Source organism: Lygodium microphyllum, chromosome 13 (assembly GCF_053477565.2).
Source record: "Lygodium microphyllum isolate KBCC chromosome 13, Lygodium_microphyllum_v1.1.10, whole genome shotgun sequence".
Lineage (NCBI taxonomy): Eukaryota > Viridiplantae > Streptophyta > Polypodiopsida > Schizaeales > Lygodiaceae > Lygodium > Lygodium microphyllum.
The window spans coordinates 16,161,979-16,180,676 of NC_141147.1; the positions used below are offsets into that span (position 1 = coordinate 16,161,979).

General features: G+C 41.9%; 1 protein-coding gene across 7 annotated transcripts in view; it reads left to right on the forward strand.

The window, feature by feature from the left end:
• The window catches only part of LOC148026374 (Leucine-rich repeat protein kinase family protein), a 29,962-nt gene extending 12,233 nt beyond the window's left edge, over positions 1-17,729 (forward strand). For 2 of the 7 annotated variants that reach the window (XM_087690812.1, XM_087690811.1), the window contains exons 7-12: positions 6,241-6,416; positions 6,639-6,801; positions 6,890-7,114; positions 7,212-7,565; positions 15,559-15,660; positions 15,789-16,198. In XM_087690812.1, the coding sequence (XP_087546938.1) occupies positions 6,241-6,416; positions 6,639-6,801; positions 6,890-7,114; positions 7,212-7,565; positions 15,559-15,660; positions 15,789-16,151 (1,383 nt within the window). In that variant the 3' untranslated portion in view covers positions 16,152-16,198. The other 5 variants (XR_015692829.1, XR_015692830.1, XM_087690814.1 and 2 more) reach the window with 5 other exon arrangements.
• Positions 17,730-18,698: the final 969 nt, after the last annotated feature.

Consider the following 18,698-nt stretch of genomic DNA (forward strand, 5'->3'; position numbering starts at 1 on the left):
CTTTGAACTTGGAAAGCATAGCCACATCACCTGAACGCAATGCCGCATTTTTCCAAGTTTGTTCCTCTTGCAGCAAGAGGCCTTTCAACTCCACAAATGTAAGGGGCTGCTGCCCCCCCCTCAAAGACAACATCAAAACGGTGTGGAAACCAAGATATGACTCTGGAAGGGAGTTCAATGTGATGCTTACCAATTCAGCATCCTGAATGACCTCATCAACATTGAGTAGTTGCTCACGCAAATCCTGTATGTGAGTAAGGTGCTTTGTCATGCTATCACCTTCATCCATGGTCACATTGGCCAACTCTCCACGGAGATAGGATATCCTGGTCTCATTGCGTGCTGCAAACATACGCTCAAGTACATCCCATGTTGATTTTGAGGTCTTACAAGACCGAATGTGTGGAATAATTGCCCTTTTTACTGACAAGGTAATCAAAGAAAGTGCATGTGCATCTTTTGAGTCTCATTTCCTCTGATCCTTGGTAGGAGGGAGAGAAGGGGCAGCAGCAGTAGTAGCACCAACAACTTGTCCTTGAGCGTTGCGTTGAGGTGTCTGGGGTGCAAGACCTCCTGGTCACTGCAAATCACCTGTAACATAGTTCCACAAGTTCTTCGCCACAAGAAGGTTACGTACCATAAAACTCCACAGTGGGTAGTTTGAGCCATCAAGTTTGTCTTTCTAAGTGAGGACACCAAGGATGTTGCTCTGATCATTATTCCCTTGGCGTGCCATGCTATCAATGGTAGATAAAAATTTGCTGCCAAATACTTCAATGCTGAAGTATAGAGTATACTCAAAGTACCAAGATCCCCCACAGGATTAAGAAACAAGTACCAAACTGTCACTCAAATGCCAAAGTGTGCACAATGCCACCCAAATCAGCACTCAGCCAGTAAATTACAACACTAAATTGCTGTACCACACCCGCCTCGAAACATGTGCCCACAAAAGTACAAAATACAGCAACTTAATACCGATTCTTGTAAAAATTTATTGAAATTTCCCTAAATTCTCTACCCAATCTGACTGTAACAGCAATTAAATGCTGTTGTACTGCTTGTTGCTTGCCTTGGAGTGCGTGTCGGGCAAAAGCCCCAAATTTCTCTCTAAAATTTCAAAGAAATTGAAGAAATTTGTACCTTACAGTTGGAATTTTTGCAGAAATGTTGCCTCAGGAGGCATGCTAGCAGTCAACAGCAGCTGAAATTTGCATCGTGATGCGTGCCGGATCCAAAAAACTGAAAAGCCCCAAATTTTCTTGAGCCAATGTGGAAGAAATTGCACAATGTTTATGAGTTTGGTAACAAATTGCGCAAAGGGCCTCCAATCGGGCAAAAGCCCCAAATTTTTGGTGGGAATGTCCAAGAAATCGAGAAATTTCTTCGAATTGGTTGTCAATTCAAACTCCGGGAGCAAAAATTAGCAAAAGCCCCAAATTTTGGGCAGCACAAGTTGAGATTCAAGAAGAGAGGGCTGAAATAGATTGGAAATTCCAGAAATTTCGAGAAAACCCCAAATCTGACAATTAGGGGTTTTGCACTTTTTAGGGTTTGCAGAAATTGGCGGGCAGGACTGAGAAAATGGCGGGCAGAGCTGAAAATAGCAGCAGCTCTTCCAAAACAGCAGCTCCTTGGGCTGCGTGCAGGGCTGTGTGTGGGACTGCGTGTTGGACTGTGTGCAGGCTGAAAACAGCAAATCTGGGGCAGATGACTGAGCTGGACAGATCTGGAGCAAATGGACAGATTTGGAGCTGATGGCTGAACTGGACAGATCTGGAGCAGATGGACAGATCGGGAGTAGACAAGAGACGGCTCAGCTATAGCTCCTCCTCCACTTTAGCAGCACCTCACAGCAGCTGAAAACTCTTCCTCGAGTTGAGAACCAAGCTGGCAGCAATAGGACCTTGGGCAGGATGGCACCTGCTGACGGTGGCTGAACGGAATTCGCGTGTACGAGCTGCTATGATACCAAGGAAAATGGCAGCCAGCTATGGAGAGAGAGAGGAGAGACAATGACAACAAGAGAGTGAGCTGAAGCAAAAAGAGTAGAGTGTACTTCCTAGAATGAAAGATAGAGTGAAAGTACAACTTATGTTTAGGTCAAGGGTTGACCTAACCAGCCTTTCACCAACTAACTAGAGTTAGGTTTATTTTACTCTAGAGCCTAGTGTCGCTACTTTAAGTTTCTAAGACACTAGGTGTACACACCTTACATTGATACTTTAATAAGTGTCCATACCACACAAATTACATTGGGCATTGTCCATAGAATCTGCAAATTTTAACATATAGGTGCATTGCGTGTATCGGCGCCTACTCAGTCTCCCTCCTAGTAGAATGAGCCTATTTGGATTCCTTGGTGGTACCGACAACTCATGCAAGATTTAGGCGTTTCTCACTTTTTTGTTTCTCCTATAAGTCCATGTAGATTAGCTAACTTACAAGCCTAGTGGCTGGTTCACTTTGTGTGAACTATGGTTTTCTGTCATATATTTTTCATGCTGGTAAACCTACTACAGTTGAGGAGGCTCTTTGATAGGATATTTGGTGTTAGGCCATGCAAGAGGAGCTCGATTCTATCAAGTGTAATTAGACTTGGGAATTGGTTCCATGTCCCTTGAAGCGGAAGGTGATAGATGTGAAGTGGGTCTATAAGACCAAGTACCTTGCAGATGGTTCCTTGCACAAAGGTAGGCTTGTAGCTACGGGTTTTGCTTAGAGGATAGGTTTGGATAATTTTGAGACTTTTGCACCTACAACTTGGATATCTACCATTCAGGTTATCTTGGCTCTTGCAGTTCACCATTGCTGGCCTATTTATCAGATGGATGTAAAGTTTGCCTTCTTGAATGGTATTTGTGAGGAGGAGATTTATGTTTCACAGTCTCTAGGTTTTCTTATGCAAGAGAAGAAGGACCATATCTACAAATTGTGGAAGGCTCTCTATGGCCTAAAGCAAACTTCTTGTAATTAGTATTAGAGGATTGATTGATTCTTTTTGTAGAGTGGCTTTCATCGATCAGCTCATGACCCCAACCTATACTTCAAGGTTAATGATGATAGGTGTGTTTTGCTCATCTTGTACGTGGATAGTCTTATCATTACAGGGAGCTCTACTCAGGAGGTTGATCGTACTTGAGAGATTTTACGATAGGACTTTGACACGATGGATCTTGGGATCCTACATTTCTCATTGGCTTGGAGATCTATCAGATGACACAATGCATTTTTATTTTGTAGCATAGGTACATTTTTGATCTTCTCTTGGAGTTTGGTATGGTTGATTGTCGGTTTGTTTCTTGCCCCATGGACCTAGAGTTCAAGCTTTTGGCAGTCAGAGCTCCCCTTACAGATGCCACCCATTATAGGTGTATTGTTGGCTCCCTCATTTGGCTTATTCACACTTGGCTGGATGTTTCTGTTGTTGTGGCATTGTTGTCTTCTCTCATGAAGGCTCCTATAAGAGCATTGGAGAGTAGTCTTATGTATTCTTTGTTATTTATAGGGGCATGGATCCTATGGGATATTGTATGGAGAGGGGGTTACTCTCTCTGGTTGGAGTGATTTTGATTGGATAGATGATGTGGATTCACGCTGATCCACTACAGGTTATGGTTTCTCCCTTGGATTGGGAGTTATCTCGTGGAGCAATAAGAAGCAGCCTATTGTGGCCCTTTCTTCTACAAAGGTAGAGTATTGTGCATTATGTTCTATAGCAATGGAGGCGGTTTGGCCTCACCACTTATTGGCAGAGATTGGCTTTATTTAGGTTGGACCTACGGTGGTGCATGTGGACAACCAGATTGCTCTTGCTTTGGCAAAGAACCTTGTGTTTCATGCTCGTACAAAGCACATCGAGGTTCAGTATCACTATGTTCAAGAGCAGATTGTGGATTCTGAGTTAGTGGTGGTGTACTGTCCCATGGAGAATAGTGTAGCTAATCTCTTCATGAAGCCTTTACCCTAGGCTTCTATGCTTCATCACATGAAGATGTTGGGTCTTTAGACACCCCTAGGATCTGAGAGGGGGTGTTAGCTTGCCTGTGTTAGCTATATTACTGTGTCATCTCTTGGTTGTGAGCTTTTGTCAGACTGTGATGGAGACATAGGAGCTCTGGCAATTTAGAAGCATTTACTTTATTTGTTGGCTTCTTGTGTGCATTCTTAGGCCAATTTTAACTTTCCATAGTTTGCCTACACTTGTCAGACATTGTCATTGTCATTTGGGATTTTTCCGCGGTCTCCCCTATTTCTTTTGGCATTTTCTTAAGTGACCAGCTTTAAATGCTGGTTGGCCAGCCTTTTTGGCACCTACTGGTGCAAGTCGGCCAGATTTGGGCATTTATGGTTATTTATAGCTAGCCCCTCACTAGGCAAACATACACAGGCTTAAGTCTTCCCTTTGCAAGTGCACACTTCGACACTCCGATTCACTGTGCTTGGTGTTGCCATCGTCATTAGCTTGATCTGGCGCCCTCACTGACGCTTTGGGTTATGTGCAGGGATTGATCAGTCCATCATCATTGTATCAGCATTCTTCTTCAATTTGTGCAATATTCCTCTTTCATCTTTTGCTTCCTTTCTCTCTCCCTCTCTTTGTGCTTCCCTTTGTGTTCGTGTTTCTCTTCCGTTGCGCACTCTCACACTGTCTTTATCATTAGACCAAAGAAATTGGACTCTGGTGATCCATTTATCCTTCAAAGTGTTTGTACAAACACACAAAGACACTATTGCATTTTGATACTAGGTTTCTTGAATGGTGGAGTAATCAGCTACATCGTTGCAACACAAGTTGTAAATGCTCCAGCCTGAACAGGGCAAGAAAAATTGCATTTAATGAAGCTGTGGTTGTTGAAGGTTGTCTCCAACAAAAATAGGCAGCAGTCTCAAATGGGTGATTTGTGCACAAAACAGCAAGCGACTATGGTCTCCTCTTCATAGAACCTTTGGGTTCTCTCTTTTGGCGATGATACCATGTGAGAGAGCACAACAGAAGAAAAACAGAACATGGAGAGAGAAGGGAAGAGAGATTGACATAAACACGGAAAATGGAAGGAAAGAACTGCACTGATCTGAATAGAATGCTGTATACAAAGTGGATTGATCAGTTCTTGCATGCTGCCCGAAGCGTTAGTGAGGGCACCAGATTAGATTGATGGTTGAGAATGCACCTTATGATGGAGAGACTGTTGAACCTGCAAGTATTGAAGCAACAATGTGCTACCAAGTGAGATAGGGGCTGCACTTTGATAATATGTCAGTTGGACTGATCTGAAAATAGGTTGCTTGTGGGCAGCATGCAGCTGGTATATAGTTGCTAAGGGCTTTTGAATGTGAGGTATGAAACAGGTTTCATAGGTTTCACTTGAATTTTGTAAAATTTTAGAAAGGGGTTGCAGTCAAGATAGGAAAAAACTATGGAACTTTATATGGTTGTAGAAAATGACTCATGAATGTAGCAGACACAATATGATTGTAATTCATGATTCTGTACAATACAAATGAACATTTGATATAAAATCAATGTTTACATGCATCATGGTCCATTATCCATCACCAAATTGAATTATAGAAGCAGCCATCAATCTATGCATGCATCATGGACAACTCCTCAAACAAAATTCTCGCAATCAATGGCAATATCCGCATGAACATGTCGAGTGAATCCATGATAGATGTTAATTACTAAAGTTCAAATACATTATTTAGGGCAGGCCTTTTTTTGAAAGCTTAAAATTGGTGTTTCATAAATTTATGAAGTGGCCAGGGATGACCCTAGTTTCCTAACTTTATGAAACAGGCTTCTTGGCAACTATGGGCCAATAGAATCAACAAATGTAGCTGTAGAGTGTCTCCAGAACAGGTCGCTTGAGTGAACTATAGCAGTAGTCAGTAGGGCTGTGGGCAGCACTCAAAGAAGGTTCCGTGAACTAACAATGTCCACCGGGAGGGGTATGGGCAGCAGTGGTAGGCTGAGAAAGGGGTGCATTTGTCCTACTGTCAAAACTGAGCCATTATTTTTGTTAAGTTTTCATCAATTGCTTTTGGGGCTGTTTTAAGGAGATTAAACTAGAGGTTAATGTGCCATAATTATGACTGTGTGCACTCTAATATTAGTAGCAGAGAGAGAGAGAGAGAGAGAGAGAGAGAGAGAGAGAGAGTGAGAGAGAGAGAGAGAGCTAACCTTTTACGAAAAAAAAGAAGAGAGAGAGAGCTAACTTTGTGAAGTGAAAGCAGTATCTGTGTGACAGGATTTCCATCCCTTGTGAGCTGGTACGTGGATACCTAGATTATGTCCCACATGCGTGGAATGTGGTTGTAGTAAGCAAAGGAAATAAGAAAGTCCGGATGCTTATTGATTCTTGCCGTCCTCTTGATATACGTGAAGAGGAGGATACAGAATATTTCTGCAGGTAGTTCCAGAGTCCAAGTTACTTATCTCTGTGATTGAGGTCATTGTTCTTCTAATAAAATCTGTTCATTTGATGCTTTGTGATCTGAATTATTATATGTGAAATCAGATATCTTGGAGGGATTTTATTTATGCTAGTAGTACAGCTGATCGACTCTTCTGCTTTAATGATTTGAGTCATGTGAAGTAAGATTGAGACCCTTTATTCTTGTATTTTCTTTAGATATATTCCTTCAAGGTGTTTTCAATCTCGTCCTCTAGACAACAAGTTGTCAACTGTCCAAAGTGAAGATATCATTTCTGTACTCCACGAAGAGATAGGTCGAGGAGCATCAGGATCTGTGGTAAGAAGGTGCTCATTGGGATCCTTTACAGCTGCAGCAAAGGTATTGACATTGAATATGTACAGCTCAGGCTTGGATCTATCCATAAAATGCTTGTTTTTAACCAGAGAGGGTGGTGTTCATTTTTCAGGTGCAGTTGTTTGATCATACCAGTAAGATGCCATATGAAAACGTCCTAGGCAAGTTTCTCAGTGAGCTCCGAATTTTTCGTTGCTTGGGTAAGCATCCTCATATAGTCTCTTTCTATGGTCATGAAATTATATCTGTGGCTACACTTCCACCTGATGCTGAGAAAAGGAATGAAGCTGTTCAGCTGGTGATGTTTATGGAGTATGTTCAAGGCTTCTCCTTGGAGGTATAGTTTCAATTTCCCTGAACATTCTAGTCTTTTATGCTTCTGTGTTTCAAAGTAGTGCTGCAGAAGCTTACAGTGTTGTGGTTTTTCTTTGCAGACTGCATTGGCTCAATATTTGAAGGATGGCAGAAAACATATGCCTGCAAGAGAAGCAGGTTGCATTGCACAAGCTGTTGCACATGCTCTTTCACATGTCCATTCTAAAGGAATCATACACAGGGATGTAAAGAGCAGCAATGTGCTAGTTGACCTCGAAATAAATGTGGTAGATGGGACACCTTCAATAAAACTTTGTGATTTTGATAGTGCAGTTCCTCTCTCATCATCCTCTCTACACAACTGCTATCTGGCACATCGTGGAGTGCCTCCTGTGGAAGTGTGTGTTGGTACTCCTCGCTGGATGGCACCAGAGGTTTTCAGAGCCATGTACCGTCAGTACCCATATGGACTGGTAAGTTTGGTGCTGACTGTTAATCCTAAAATTTTATTGTCATTAGAATCAGTTTGTCATAAAGATTCTTGCTTTGCATTCAAACTTGCCAATTGATTTTGGGCTACTATTGTAAGCAAAGAAGCAGGACAATATCATGCTGTTGTGTTTTGAGGTGCCTGTTCTGTCAATACTGAGATCAAGCCTCTCTTTTAGGAGGGCAAGGCATAGGCTATGAGTCAAAACTAGCATAAAAGCCGCTAAATGCAGAAGCCTCTCTTGGGGAATGGAATTTTATGTTTTAATTGACAAATTACAACTTGCCTTTGATTGTTCCTCTTGAGAATATCATGTTTTAGTTGAAAAATCTTGCATTTCACCTACCTCCACCTGTTACAAATATGGTCTTCTACTAGTTGGGTCTATATGTTCAAGAGGGGAGCCTCTTCCTTGTAAGCATAAGCCAAGAGAGTAAGGCAAGGACAATGTTGGCATTCATTCTATACTTGAGAAGGACACTTGTAAGCCAAACAAGCAATATGGCTTTGCCTGGTACAACAGCTGAAGCTTTGCCCAGATTGTGGGAGAAGTCCTGCAAGTGGTGAGGACGGCTGGAAGAACTTTGGAGATGCAACGAAGAAGGGCAGAATATATACATGCATCATCAGTATCCCATGTAAGCATAGCTTCTTTATAGTTGTCCTCATCAAAATCAGTTGGAAGAGGATTAGGATGCTTGGGAAGCTCACAAGCTCCAAATACAACATACCATAACCGCTTCTGCACAAATCAAGCTTTCATAACAACACTCCATGTGAGATAATTAGGGTCATGCAATTTGTCATTAGGCAACAATAGGGGGGAGCCATCTAGAGAGGATATGAATAGAAAAAAAACAAAAGAAGGAAATGAGAGAGAGGGGACAGCCAGCCAACGGGGCAGACTGCACAAAAACAGAGTTCACAAGCAGTGGACACAAGCTGATCACAATGATTGATTGCAAAAGATGGAATACACAGCCAAAAAACATTGTCAAATAGCAGAAGAAGATGCTGCCTAGCCTTGAGAAGTATTAAATGCTGTAAATGCAGTAGCTGTCCATAAAAATGCAGGGATCAGCAAGAAAATAATAAAAAATTCAGAAATGCAGACAATTGAGACCAAAACGCAGTCTTCAAAAGGTGGGGAATAGAGCGATGACAATACAAAGCGGTTGCCACATCGGCAGATTGTTGATGAAGACCTGAAATTAGCAGAGAAATATAGGAGTATAGATCTTGGAATCTAATACCATGTCAGAATTGGATGCAACAATGGAAGCATGAAAGAATGTTGAATTAGATTGCAGAACACAAGACAAAGGCAAGAGGAAAGAGAAAATAGAAGAGCACTACAAAAGAATAGAACTTAGAAGAATGCTCACGAAATGGAATCCATATACCCAACATGAGAATGACACGTATAACAATGAGTCACTAGCTATGGGCATTGGCACGGGCTCCTCTCTCCAATAGGATCTCTAGGTGATAAATGCACCAACTAAGGAGGAGGAGCACAGATTATATAGGCCATAAATATGTCCTAAATAACAAGTGGTTGGCCAGCATTAAATGCTGATCGAACGGCATTAAAATGCCCTAAAATGCCATAAGTATTGCACAAAAAAATGCCTAAAATATTTGATATGTGCCCAACCCAATCTGGCATGCACAAACACACACATGAGCTAACATATTGCTAACAACAGTAGGGGTTAGGCATTATAACCTTGGGATCCTTTATTCCTTCCTTGGTTTGGAGACTATCAGATGACATAGGGCATTTTTATCTCCTAGCACATACAACTTGGAGCTTCTTTGAGAGTTTGCTATGGTTGAGTGTAGGTCTATTTTTTGCCCCATGGACCTTGAGTCCAAGTTGGTTACTACCATATCCCCTTCTTGCTTGTTACGTCCTTGGACATCTGGATGGGTGGTAGTAGCATTGGTCACCATGGTCATGAAGTGATTGTGTGTGAATTTACGAAGGGCACTTTAGGTGTAGGGTAGCGGAGTCCTATTTATAGGACTCAAGGCCCTATTGTGCACCTTCATTGTGTGATCACCACTCTTAAACTCTTGGCCCATTAGCCAATGTATTTGTATATTGAGATGGTCTGGGTTGGTGGTATGGGATGCGAGCCCTTTCAGGGTTGAGTCCATTTGGCTCTATGGTTGGGAGATGCATTTGTTGTCTAGTCCCATTTATTGTGAGTTTGGCTTTCGTTGAGTCTCGTGTGCAGGTTAGATCCTAGGGGGACATCTCATTGCTGCTACCAAATACAAGTGTCTTGTTGGATCATTGATTTGACTTATCCATAGTAGGCTAGATATCTCTTTTGTGGTGGCTTTGTTGTCTTCTTTCATGAAGACTTCTACTCAACTTCAATGGCGAGTTGCTTTGCGTGTGTTGTGCTACTTATAGGGGACTTGATCTTACGAGATCATCTATGGAGAGGGGGCTACCCTTGCTAGATGGAGTGACTTAGATTGGGTAGGTGATGTGGAGCCAAGACGCTCCACTACAAGTTTTGTTTTCTCCCTTGGATCGAGAGCTATCTCATGGAGCAGTAAGAAATAGCTTATTGTGGGCTAGCCTTCTATGGAGACTGAGTATCGTGCACTTTGTTTTAGAGCTCAAGTTGTAGTTTGGCTTCGTTGCTTGTTGGTAGAGATTGGCTTTCCACAAACAAGACCCATATGGTTGCACGTGGATAACCAAAGTTCCATAGCTCTGGCAAAGAATCTTGTGTTGTCAGAGATTTAGTCATCCCTTGGATTGGCATTCTCAGGCTACAGTTGGTACAATTGGCATTCTCCATTTGGAGATAATAGAGGATGTTCCTTTGACAACGACTAATGCAGCAATGTTTGCCCCACAATCTTGTGAGTGGATTGTGGATAGTGGTGCTTCCTAACACATGATTTCTTCTTTAGATGGTATTGCACGTATACGTCTGATGGATGGGAAACTCTCGTAGTTGACAACTTTTCTATCTTGATTAAAGGCAACGATGATATGCAGCTGATTCCGGATGGGCAAGGCAGTGACCACACATTAGAGGTATTCTAGCTATCGAGTTTAGGGTATCATCCCTTTTTAGTGAGCAAGATCTATGCTTTTGGTTTGAGAGTCAATTTTGATGAGGACTCCTTTTGAGTTCTTTATGGAGTATCTTAATAGATTCTTTGTGTAGGTCATGAGAAGAATGGAGTCTACAAGATGTGGTCTTCATCTTGCCCTCTTTTTCTTCTTTCTTCTTAAACTTAGATTGAGCTATGGCATCCTTGGTTTAACCGCCTCAATTACGAGTACCTTTGGAAGGTAACTCATGGTCAGCTAGTGTAAGGATTGGTGGTGATTGGGGTGAGCCTCCTGCCATGTGTATTGTGTATTGGTGGCAAGGAATATAGACATGCTATTTGATCCATACTCGGGAGAGACTGAGTGGGATACCCAGGCTGCAATGGTTCCGAAAGTGTGTATGAGGTAGGTGGAACACCACCTGATTGAGGGAAGGATGAGGTCCTAAAGGATGTGCCTATGTTTCCATAACCCCCTAGTGTGATGTGCGGTGCGATATGAGGTGTCTGAAATGAAAATGTAAATGGTGTAAATGGAAGTGGTGAAGCAACGGAAGAATGTAGTGGGATGGGTGGTGGATTTTGAAAGTGAGGTGTATGAGATGCCGATTTTTTTTGTTCATTTTTATTATTTAAATACTGAAAATGAAACTGTGAAGATGATGATGCACCATGTAATGAAGCGAAAGGAACACCAAATTCATTGTGATTATGTGAAGTAGACGTCAAAGAAGGAAGGATACTTTTTCTCATAATCCCCGCGACCTGTGTTAACATACAAGAATTGATCCTCAAGAGGACCTTTTCCATAGTCAGTAGACTGGACTCTTTATTCCACATGATCTCTACCAATATATTGCAAAACAGAAGAGGTAAAAGAAGAAGGCACAAAAGACGAATCAAAAGTACCTTGCACCGGAGACATCGGAAGAGTCTGAAAAAATGGAAAATACTCTAGATCTTGCTCTTCAAGAGAGGGGCCCATCCTTGATGGAGGTCTCGACGGCCTTGCAACATCATCAGACTTACGCGCAACATCTGAAGAATGAAAATCATGCATACCTTTATTCAGAAGCTTTTCTTGAAGGGCAATCCTTTGGTTGAGCTCCTCAATCTTCTTTCGTCGATAGGCTATGATCAATTTGTATTCTTCAGAGGTTAGCTTGGCTATCTTTTCTTCCATGTACTCAGATGTGACTTCCACCATGTCGGAACTTTGTGGAGGAAGCTGACCAGTCCACTCTCGCTCGATTCTCGGCATAGGCTGTTCTGGAGACAGAATGGGTGTTGATGTGTTCGAAGTTATTTGAACCTACTGTTGTTTTTGCTTCTTGCGAAGAGCTCTCAGATCAAAGGCCTAGGTTTCTCAGGGAGTACCAGGCTTTGATACCATGTAAAGAAAATATCCTAACACAGAAGCATAAACAGAAACCGTACAACAAAGCACATACTTATAAAAGAACACAATTAGGGTTAGGGTAACTCAGAGACAATGAACACAGTTAATAAATGAAATGATATGACTACTAATAATACGATGCTCATGCAACAAACACAGTATGCAGTGAATGAATACTAAACCTCAAAACTCCTGTATCTCAAGGATCAGGGCAGGGGTAATGAGCAGGAGAGTGTGTCGTACTCCGAACGGATCCCGAATCGCAGCAAGGCAGCCTCCGGATGTCGAACACCAGCAAACACAAGAGTGAGAAGCTGGATTTGATGCAGACAGTAGTGAGGAGAGAGAGAGACTAAAAACGCAGGCAGTAGGTGAGAGAAAGACTAAAAACGTAGGCAAGATAGCCTGCAAGAGAGAGAGACTAAAAACACAGGCAAGACAGCTTGCAGGAGAGAGAAAACTGGAGACGGCAGTTGATAGGTGAGAGAAATACTACAGCAACTGCAGCAGGTGAGAGAAAACTGTCAGGGCAGCAGCTGGAACCTGCAAACGCAGCAGTTTGCTGACGTGGCAGACTGTACGACAGCAGTGCAGATGATCAGCAGTCAGTTGCCAGGCAAAAACAGCAGCAATCAACGTGTGGAGGGTTGGAAACAGGCTCCAGACTGTAGGGAATAGTGATGGAGAGCAAGGGCTGAGATGTCCTCTGCGAACAGGGTGTGGGCAGCAAGTTGATAACACCTGAAACCTGCAAAAACGAGATTTAGAGAAGAGTGGAGGGTTGGCTGCCAATTTATAGAAAATTAGGTTTCTAGATCCTCTCCCACTTAACTCTCTCGATCCGCTCCTTGTTTTAGAGTTTTGGCTAAAATAAGCCTAAAATAAGGATGTTTTGGGGCGGTTTAAGTGGCTAAGAGCAATTCTTACCACAACAAACCCTAGGTCAGTCCTTCAATGCTCTGGTACCATGCTAGAGTGAAGCAATGCGGAAGCAAATGATAGTGACAAAGAGTGAATGGAGAGAGAGAGAGAGAGAGAGAGAGAGAGAGACAGAGAGAGAGAGAATATCTGCGTATGTCTTCGCCTTGAGGACCTCGATCTCCGTCAGCTCCGAGTGCTGTCTCCGTCACCAGCAGGCTGAAATTTATCAGATACAAGTGAGGAAGTTTGCTGGAAACTCAGCCTTAAAAAGGCTGAAAAGAATGCCTAAAAAATGTCCAGAATAGGTAGGTCGGCTGCATTTAATGCAGCTGATTGCAGTTGGACAATTCGACTGCTGCCACGTGGCAAACTGCCATGTGGCAATGCTGACACGGTAGGAGGTGACACTCAACACTAAGGAGCCCTTAAAAGAGTCCCAAGTCGAAGGATAAATTTACCCTCTAGGTTTCATACTTCACGGTTGATTTGGAAGGAAAAATGGGATTTCTAAGAGATTTCCAAGTTGTTCATCATATTGGAGGTGATCTCTAGGAGCCCAAAACCTATAGTTATGGTGTTGGACGAGACCATTGATGTGATATACTGCAAGATAGAGGACAATCAAGTAGATTTGTTTATGAAGGCGCTTCCTTAGGTTGTTCTATGACATCACTCCAGTTCCATCAGTCTTATGCCATGTCTAGGATCTAAGAGAGGGTGTTAGAGATTTAGTCATCCCCTAGACTAGCATTCTCAGGTTATTGCTGGTACAATTTGTTCTCTCAAGCACAGTTACACATTTTCTTGTTGGTTTTTTGGGCATTTTCAGTAGTCACTAGGTGCAGCCACCTTTTACAGGGCAAGGGCAGTGCCATGTGGCAGTACGGTGCAGATTGCCATTTCTTGGCATTTTTATTACAGCCAGTCGACTGCTGGTTGGTTAGTTTTTCTGGCCTCCATTATTTATTGGCATATTTTGTGCTATTTATGCCTTGCCCATCTCACTTGTCTTTCTAGTGGTGGAGAGAAAGATCGGCTCGAGGAGATACTTGAACAACTTGTTTGTATATCTTGCTTTTTCATTCCAGCAGTTATTGATTGCAGATTTCTGCATTCTTGTCTCTTTTCTCTCTCCCTCCTCTCGTGTTCATTGTTTTTCAATCTTGCCCATATGCTTTTGCATTCGCTACACTGCGACATTTCATGCTCGCATGAAGCACATCAAGATTCAATACCAATGTCATTTCTTGGTTGTGAGTTCTACTAGAGTTTGAAGGAGACATTGGAACTTTGATTGTCATGTCCACTCAGTTTAGTGTGCATTTCATTTATCAGTCAGTTCTAGGTGTGCATTTCCTTCATCTACTACGTGCTTGTCAGTTTGTGCAGCCCCTGCAGGCTGTGATCAGCTCCTGATTGCTTCGAACTCTCCAAAGGATGCAACATCAGCATTTTTCGCTGCAGTTCATGCAGTCAGCCAGCATTTATTGCAGTCCATATGCCATGTTAAGCAGGTCTGCCAGTATTGGTGGATTTTGGCCATTTATAGCTCCAATTGGTAGCATAGAAACATTCATCTTTTGTCTTTTGCTGGTGCTACTGGCTGCACACTGTATCGGTCTTTGCTTCCGTTTTTGTCCTTGGTGCTGTCATCATTTCCAGCCTGATTGGGTTTCCTCACCGGCGCTTTGGGCTGCGTGCGGGACTGATCAGTCTATCTTTGAATTCAGCATTCTTTCCAGATTAAGTGCAGATTTCTCTTTCATTCTTGTAGTCTTTTCTCTCCTCCATTTCTCTTTGTGTTCGCGTTCCTCTTCTGTTCCACACTCTCACAAACACAGTCACTTGAAGATGATTTGAAGGAAGACAACTCCTGCAGTAGATTATGTTGATGATGGACAACAGTTGAGATGCAAAAATGCAGCCTCTAGGGTGGGTGGATGGTGGACAGCAATAGATCAATTATGAAGAGTGATGTGGATGATAAAAATTCAGCAATTTAAGGTCCTTTAATAGGCAGGTGACAATAGTAGAAGTGTCAATGGATGCTGATACTGACAAATACAACAGTTGGCAGCCTTCAAGAGGCAAAATATAGCACAGCTAGATACTAGTGGTGACATGCTGGTAGTATAGTAGGCACCTCTAAAAGCTGATGGCGGCAATATCAGAGCAAAGCAATAACTTGCAGGTTGGGTGGACAATTGGACCCTGGTGATGAGAGTATGATGATGATGGAGAGGTGCAATGATCAGGTCAGCCTGTGCCATGCGTTGCATTTTCCTCCAGTTATTGCATGTGCAGGCATGCCTGGGGGATTCGGGCACATTGAGCTCTGGTTCTCACAGTTCAGTTTTGATATCTTTCTGTTGTCTGAGCTCTCTATGGTTTGGCAGATTATTACACTGTTCAAGTGCATGTCTCTACTGATTTTTGGGGAGTAACAATCTGCACCAATTTTAGACATAGTTTAGCCTGCTTGACTTCTGTGAACTAAGGCCTGTTTGCATGTGCAGGAGTGTTTAGTGCACTCCCTTTAGATTACTCAGATACTTGTTTGGCTTTCCTGCAGGAAGCAGACATGTGGTCTTTTGGCTGTATGCTACTTGAAATGTTGACTCTTGAGGTTCCTTATGCTGGTCTTCCTGAGGTTCAAATCCAATCCCAGTTACAGGTATTTTTTTGTGTTTTGTTTCACATGGTTGCTGTGGCGTTATTGTTTGTGTAGTCATTTGTTTAATGTGGGACCTGGGTACATGTTATATGCCTGTAGTCCTAATGATAGTAGTGGATCTGCTGCAGAGTGGACAGCGGCCAAAGCTGCCATCTGAAATTGAGGATTTGTTTTCTGAGGCTACATCTAAAGGTCAGGCTTCAAGTGTTCTCACAATAGAAGACTCGGCCATTATGAAAGTGCTAGTGGATTTGTTCAAGTCATGTACAGAAGCATGTCCTCAGAATCGCCCTACTTCTCTTGAAGCTTATGAAGCTTTATCAAGAGCATTGAACTCCCCCTTATGTGGTGATGTGAATGACTCTTCAAAAATTGTTTGTTTAAATCAACCACCTGTATCAGGTACTGTCAAAGCCCCTTGTCTTGATAAGAGAGGGGCAGATGCATATAGAGAGCACACAGAAAAAAGAACATGTCAAGACAAACATTGATAATCTCTCCATAAAGGGAGCAATAAAAAAGCGAAGCATTCTTTTTAGTGCACTCTCTTGTTTGTATTCTGATGCATCATCTGGCTCATCTTTATGAAGTCTGCCAATTTGATTAGTGCACATTCAGGTCGTCACATGAAAAAACATACTGAACTGCTTCTTGTGGGTGTGGTAATATATAGCAAGGTCCTCAGAAAACAAGCTACAAGAGTGCCATGCTGTTGTTCCCTATGTGAGCAGCTGTGTATAACACAGGCTCAGTGACTTGGTGGAAAAGCTCTCTTTTATTCCTGATTCTGGATTCCAGACATTCTATCATCCTCGTGGAATAGCGTCTTTCATAGCAGCAAAAATTGCATTTCATATTTGATTCCAAAGGTCAATTGAAATGTTTACAGGTTATAACATTCTCATATTATGACTATATTCACAAACCCTGTTCTCTTACGGACTTTCTCTCCTATTGAAGCAGTTCTTCCTCCATAGAACCATCATTTTGTAAATTAGGATCTTTAGTCCAATGTACTTTATTACCAAACCTATTCATCCAATGTGCTTTATTACCAAACCTATCCTTTTTCCAGTTCATATTCCTTTCATTCGGGCATAGTGGTGCTGCTGAATGAACATTTCAGTCGTGGGAATGGTTTGAGACATGAGATCAAAATGCAGACAAACTTTTTTACAAAATGAAAGTTGAGACACAAACATTCTTACAAAATGAAAGTTGAGAAGATGGTTAAGAGTTAACAAACTTAGAGCAGTTGTATCGATATTTTCTATGTGCACCATTCACACATGCATGCATGTGCTTCATGGCCACCTGAGGACCTAAGGTCAGCGCGTTTATCTAAATTGTGTCTTGTGAATCTTGTGCAAGGGGAAGGGATAAGGTGAAAACATCTTTGTGACTTTGATAGCATATCTCCACAAGGAAAGCAATCTACTAAAGGGAGGGAAGGAGAGGCTTTCAAGGTGGGTCTTGAAGTTTTTTTCAAAGGTCCTACATGCTCCATGCAATAATACACTCCTAATTTGAAATTTAGTAGCAGATCATGGTGCTCCCAATTGAGCCCTTATTGAAAGACTGGAGTTACTTTTTGAGCCCTTACTACTGGTGGTAAGCCATAGTCGGGGAATAAGATAACATACGTGGGGATTTACAAGGACTACTGCATATGATTCTTGACAAGATGTCTCTACGAAGCTGCAGGTTGGAGGTCAACTAATTGGTGCTTAAATGCTCAACCAGATAGACCCTTCTTCAGAAGGCTTGCATTGAGCAGCACCTAATGCTTTACAGATTATGCTGATGATACAAGATAGTGTCTATTACTCATGCAAGTGATTTGGGATGATTGTGGACAGGATTAGATCAGAGCTCATGACATCGATAACCTGGGTTATACCATAGTCCATGAGATAAGCTTGGATTTTGTATGGTGTAGGCTTGGCTGTATACGAGTAGGTGATTGTATGCCACGCAAAGCCCTATTTATGTTGTGAACAGTTGGGGATTAATCAGATATAGTTTTTCTCAATCCTTAATGTACAATATCCTTTCTCTACATGGAATATATGATGGAACTTTTGAATCGTTGAAATTTCGCAAACCATGAACATGGAATGGCCATTTGGATTGTGAGTTGTGGTTAAGCACAGTAATGTCTCCTCTTTGGTGAGGAATTCTGAGGGAGGGCAACTGGCTTATTTTCTTAGGATTGATTTGGTTAGGGAAGTTTGCAAAACTGATATGACTGCCATTCATAACAAGAGCCAAAGAGTGGCTACAGTCCTGCTATATATAGAGAGAACCATGAGGAGTAAAAAAATATCTGTGTATTCTTTCATAATGTGGAAATATAATAGAGCAATGCATTAATTAAGGAAGATTTGTAAAAGCATTGAATGAAAAAGGTGGTGCTCAAGAAGATGCAACATCTCTACTTCATTGAATAGCATTTAGTGATAAACCTTATATTCTTGATAATGATTGTGGCCATTATTTCTAACGTTTTCTTAAAAGCAAAAAACTCAAACAAAAACCACGGAAGAAGTTGGAAGTCATTCAAGGATCTGAAAATGTTTATGAAAAGATTTGCCTCAAAGTAGAATCAGTTAAGAGTAATCACGACTAGCCTTGCTTTTTGTCAAGAAAGGGGAATATGTCTAGTTTTCCTTGGGCAGAAAATGCCCCCAAGTGAAAATTCCATTGGTAGTTTATATTTTACAATGCAATTATTGTAGGGCTGTTAGTAGATGGTTAAGTTTATACTTCAGTTATTGTGTATCTATGGTGTCAATTTATTCTTTGAATCTTGAAACGTGGCTTTTAAGAAAAATGAATATTCAAGCATGACAAGAGATGTATACCTTTCAAACTCCATGCATACAAGGAGGGTGTACACCTTGAGCCTTGATCTTTGTAAGAAACTATTTTGTTTGGTGCCCTAGAAGGGGGTGGGGGGTTTAGGGGCGTAGGCCATTGCTCACTCATTTGTGGAAGGAATTGGAATCATACATAAGATTTTATATACATTACAAATG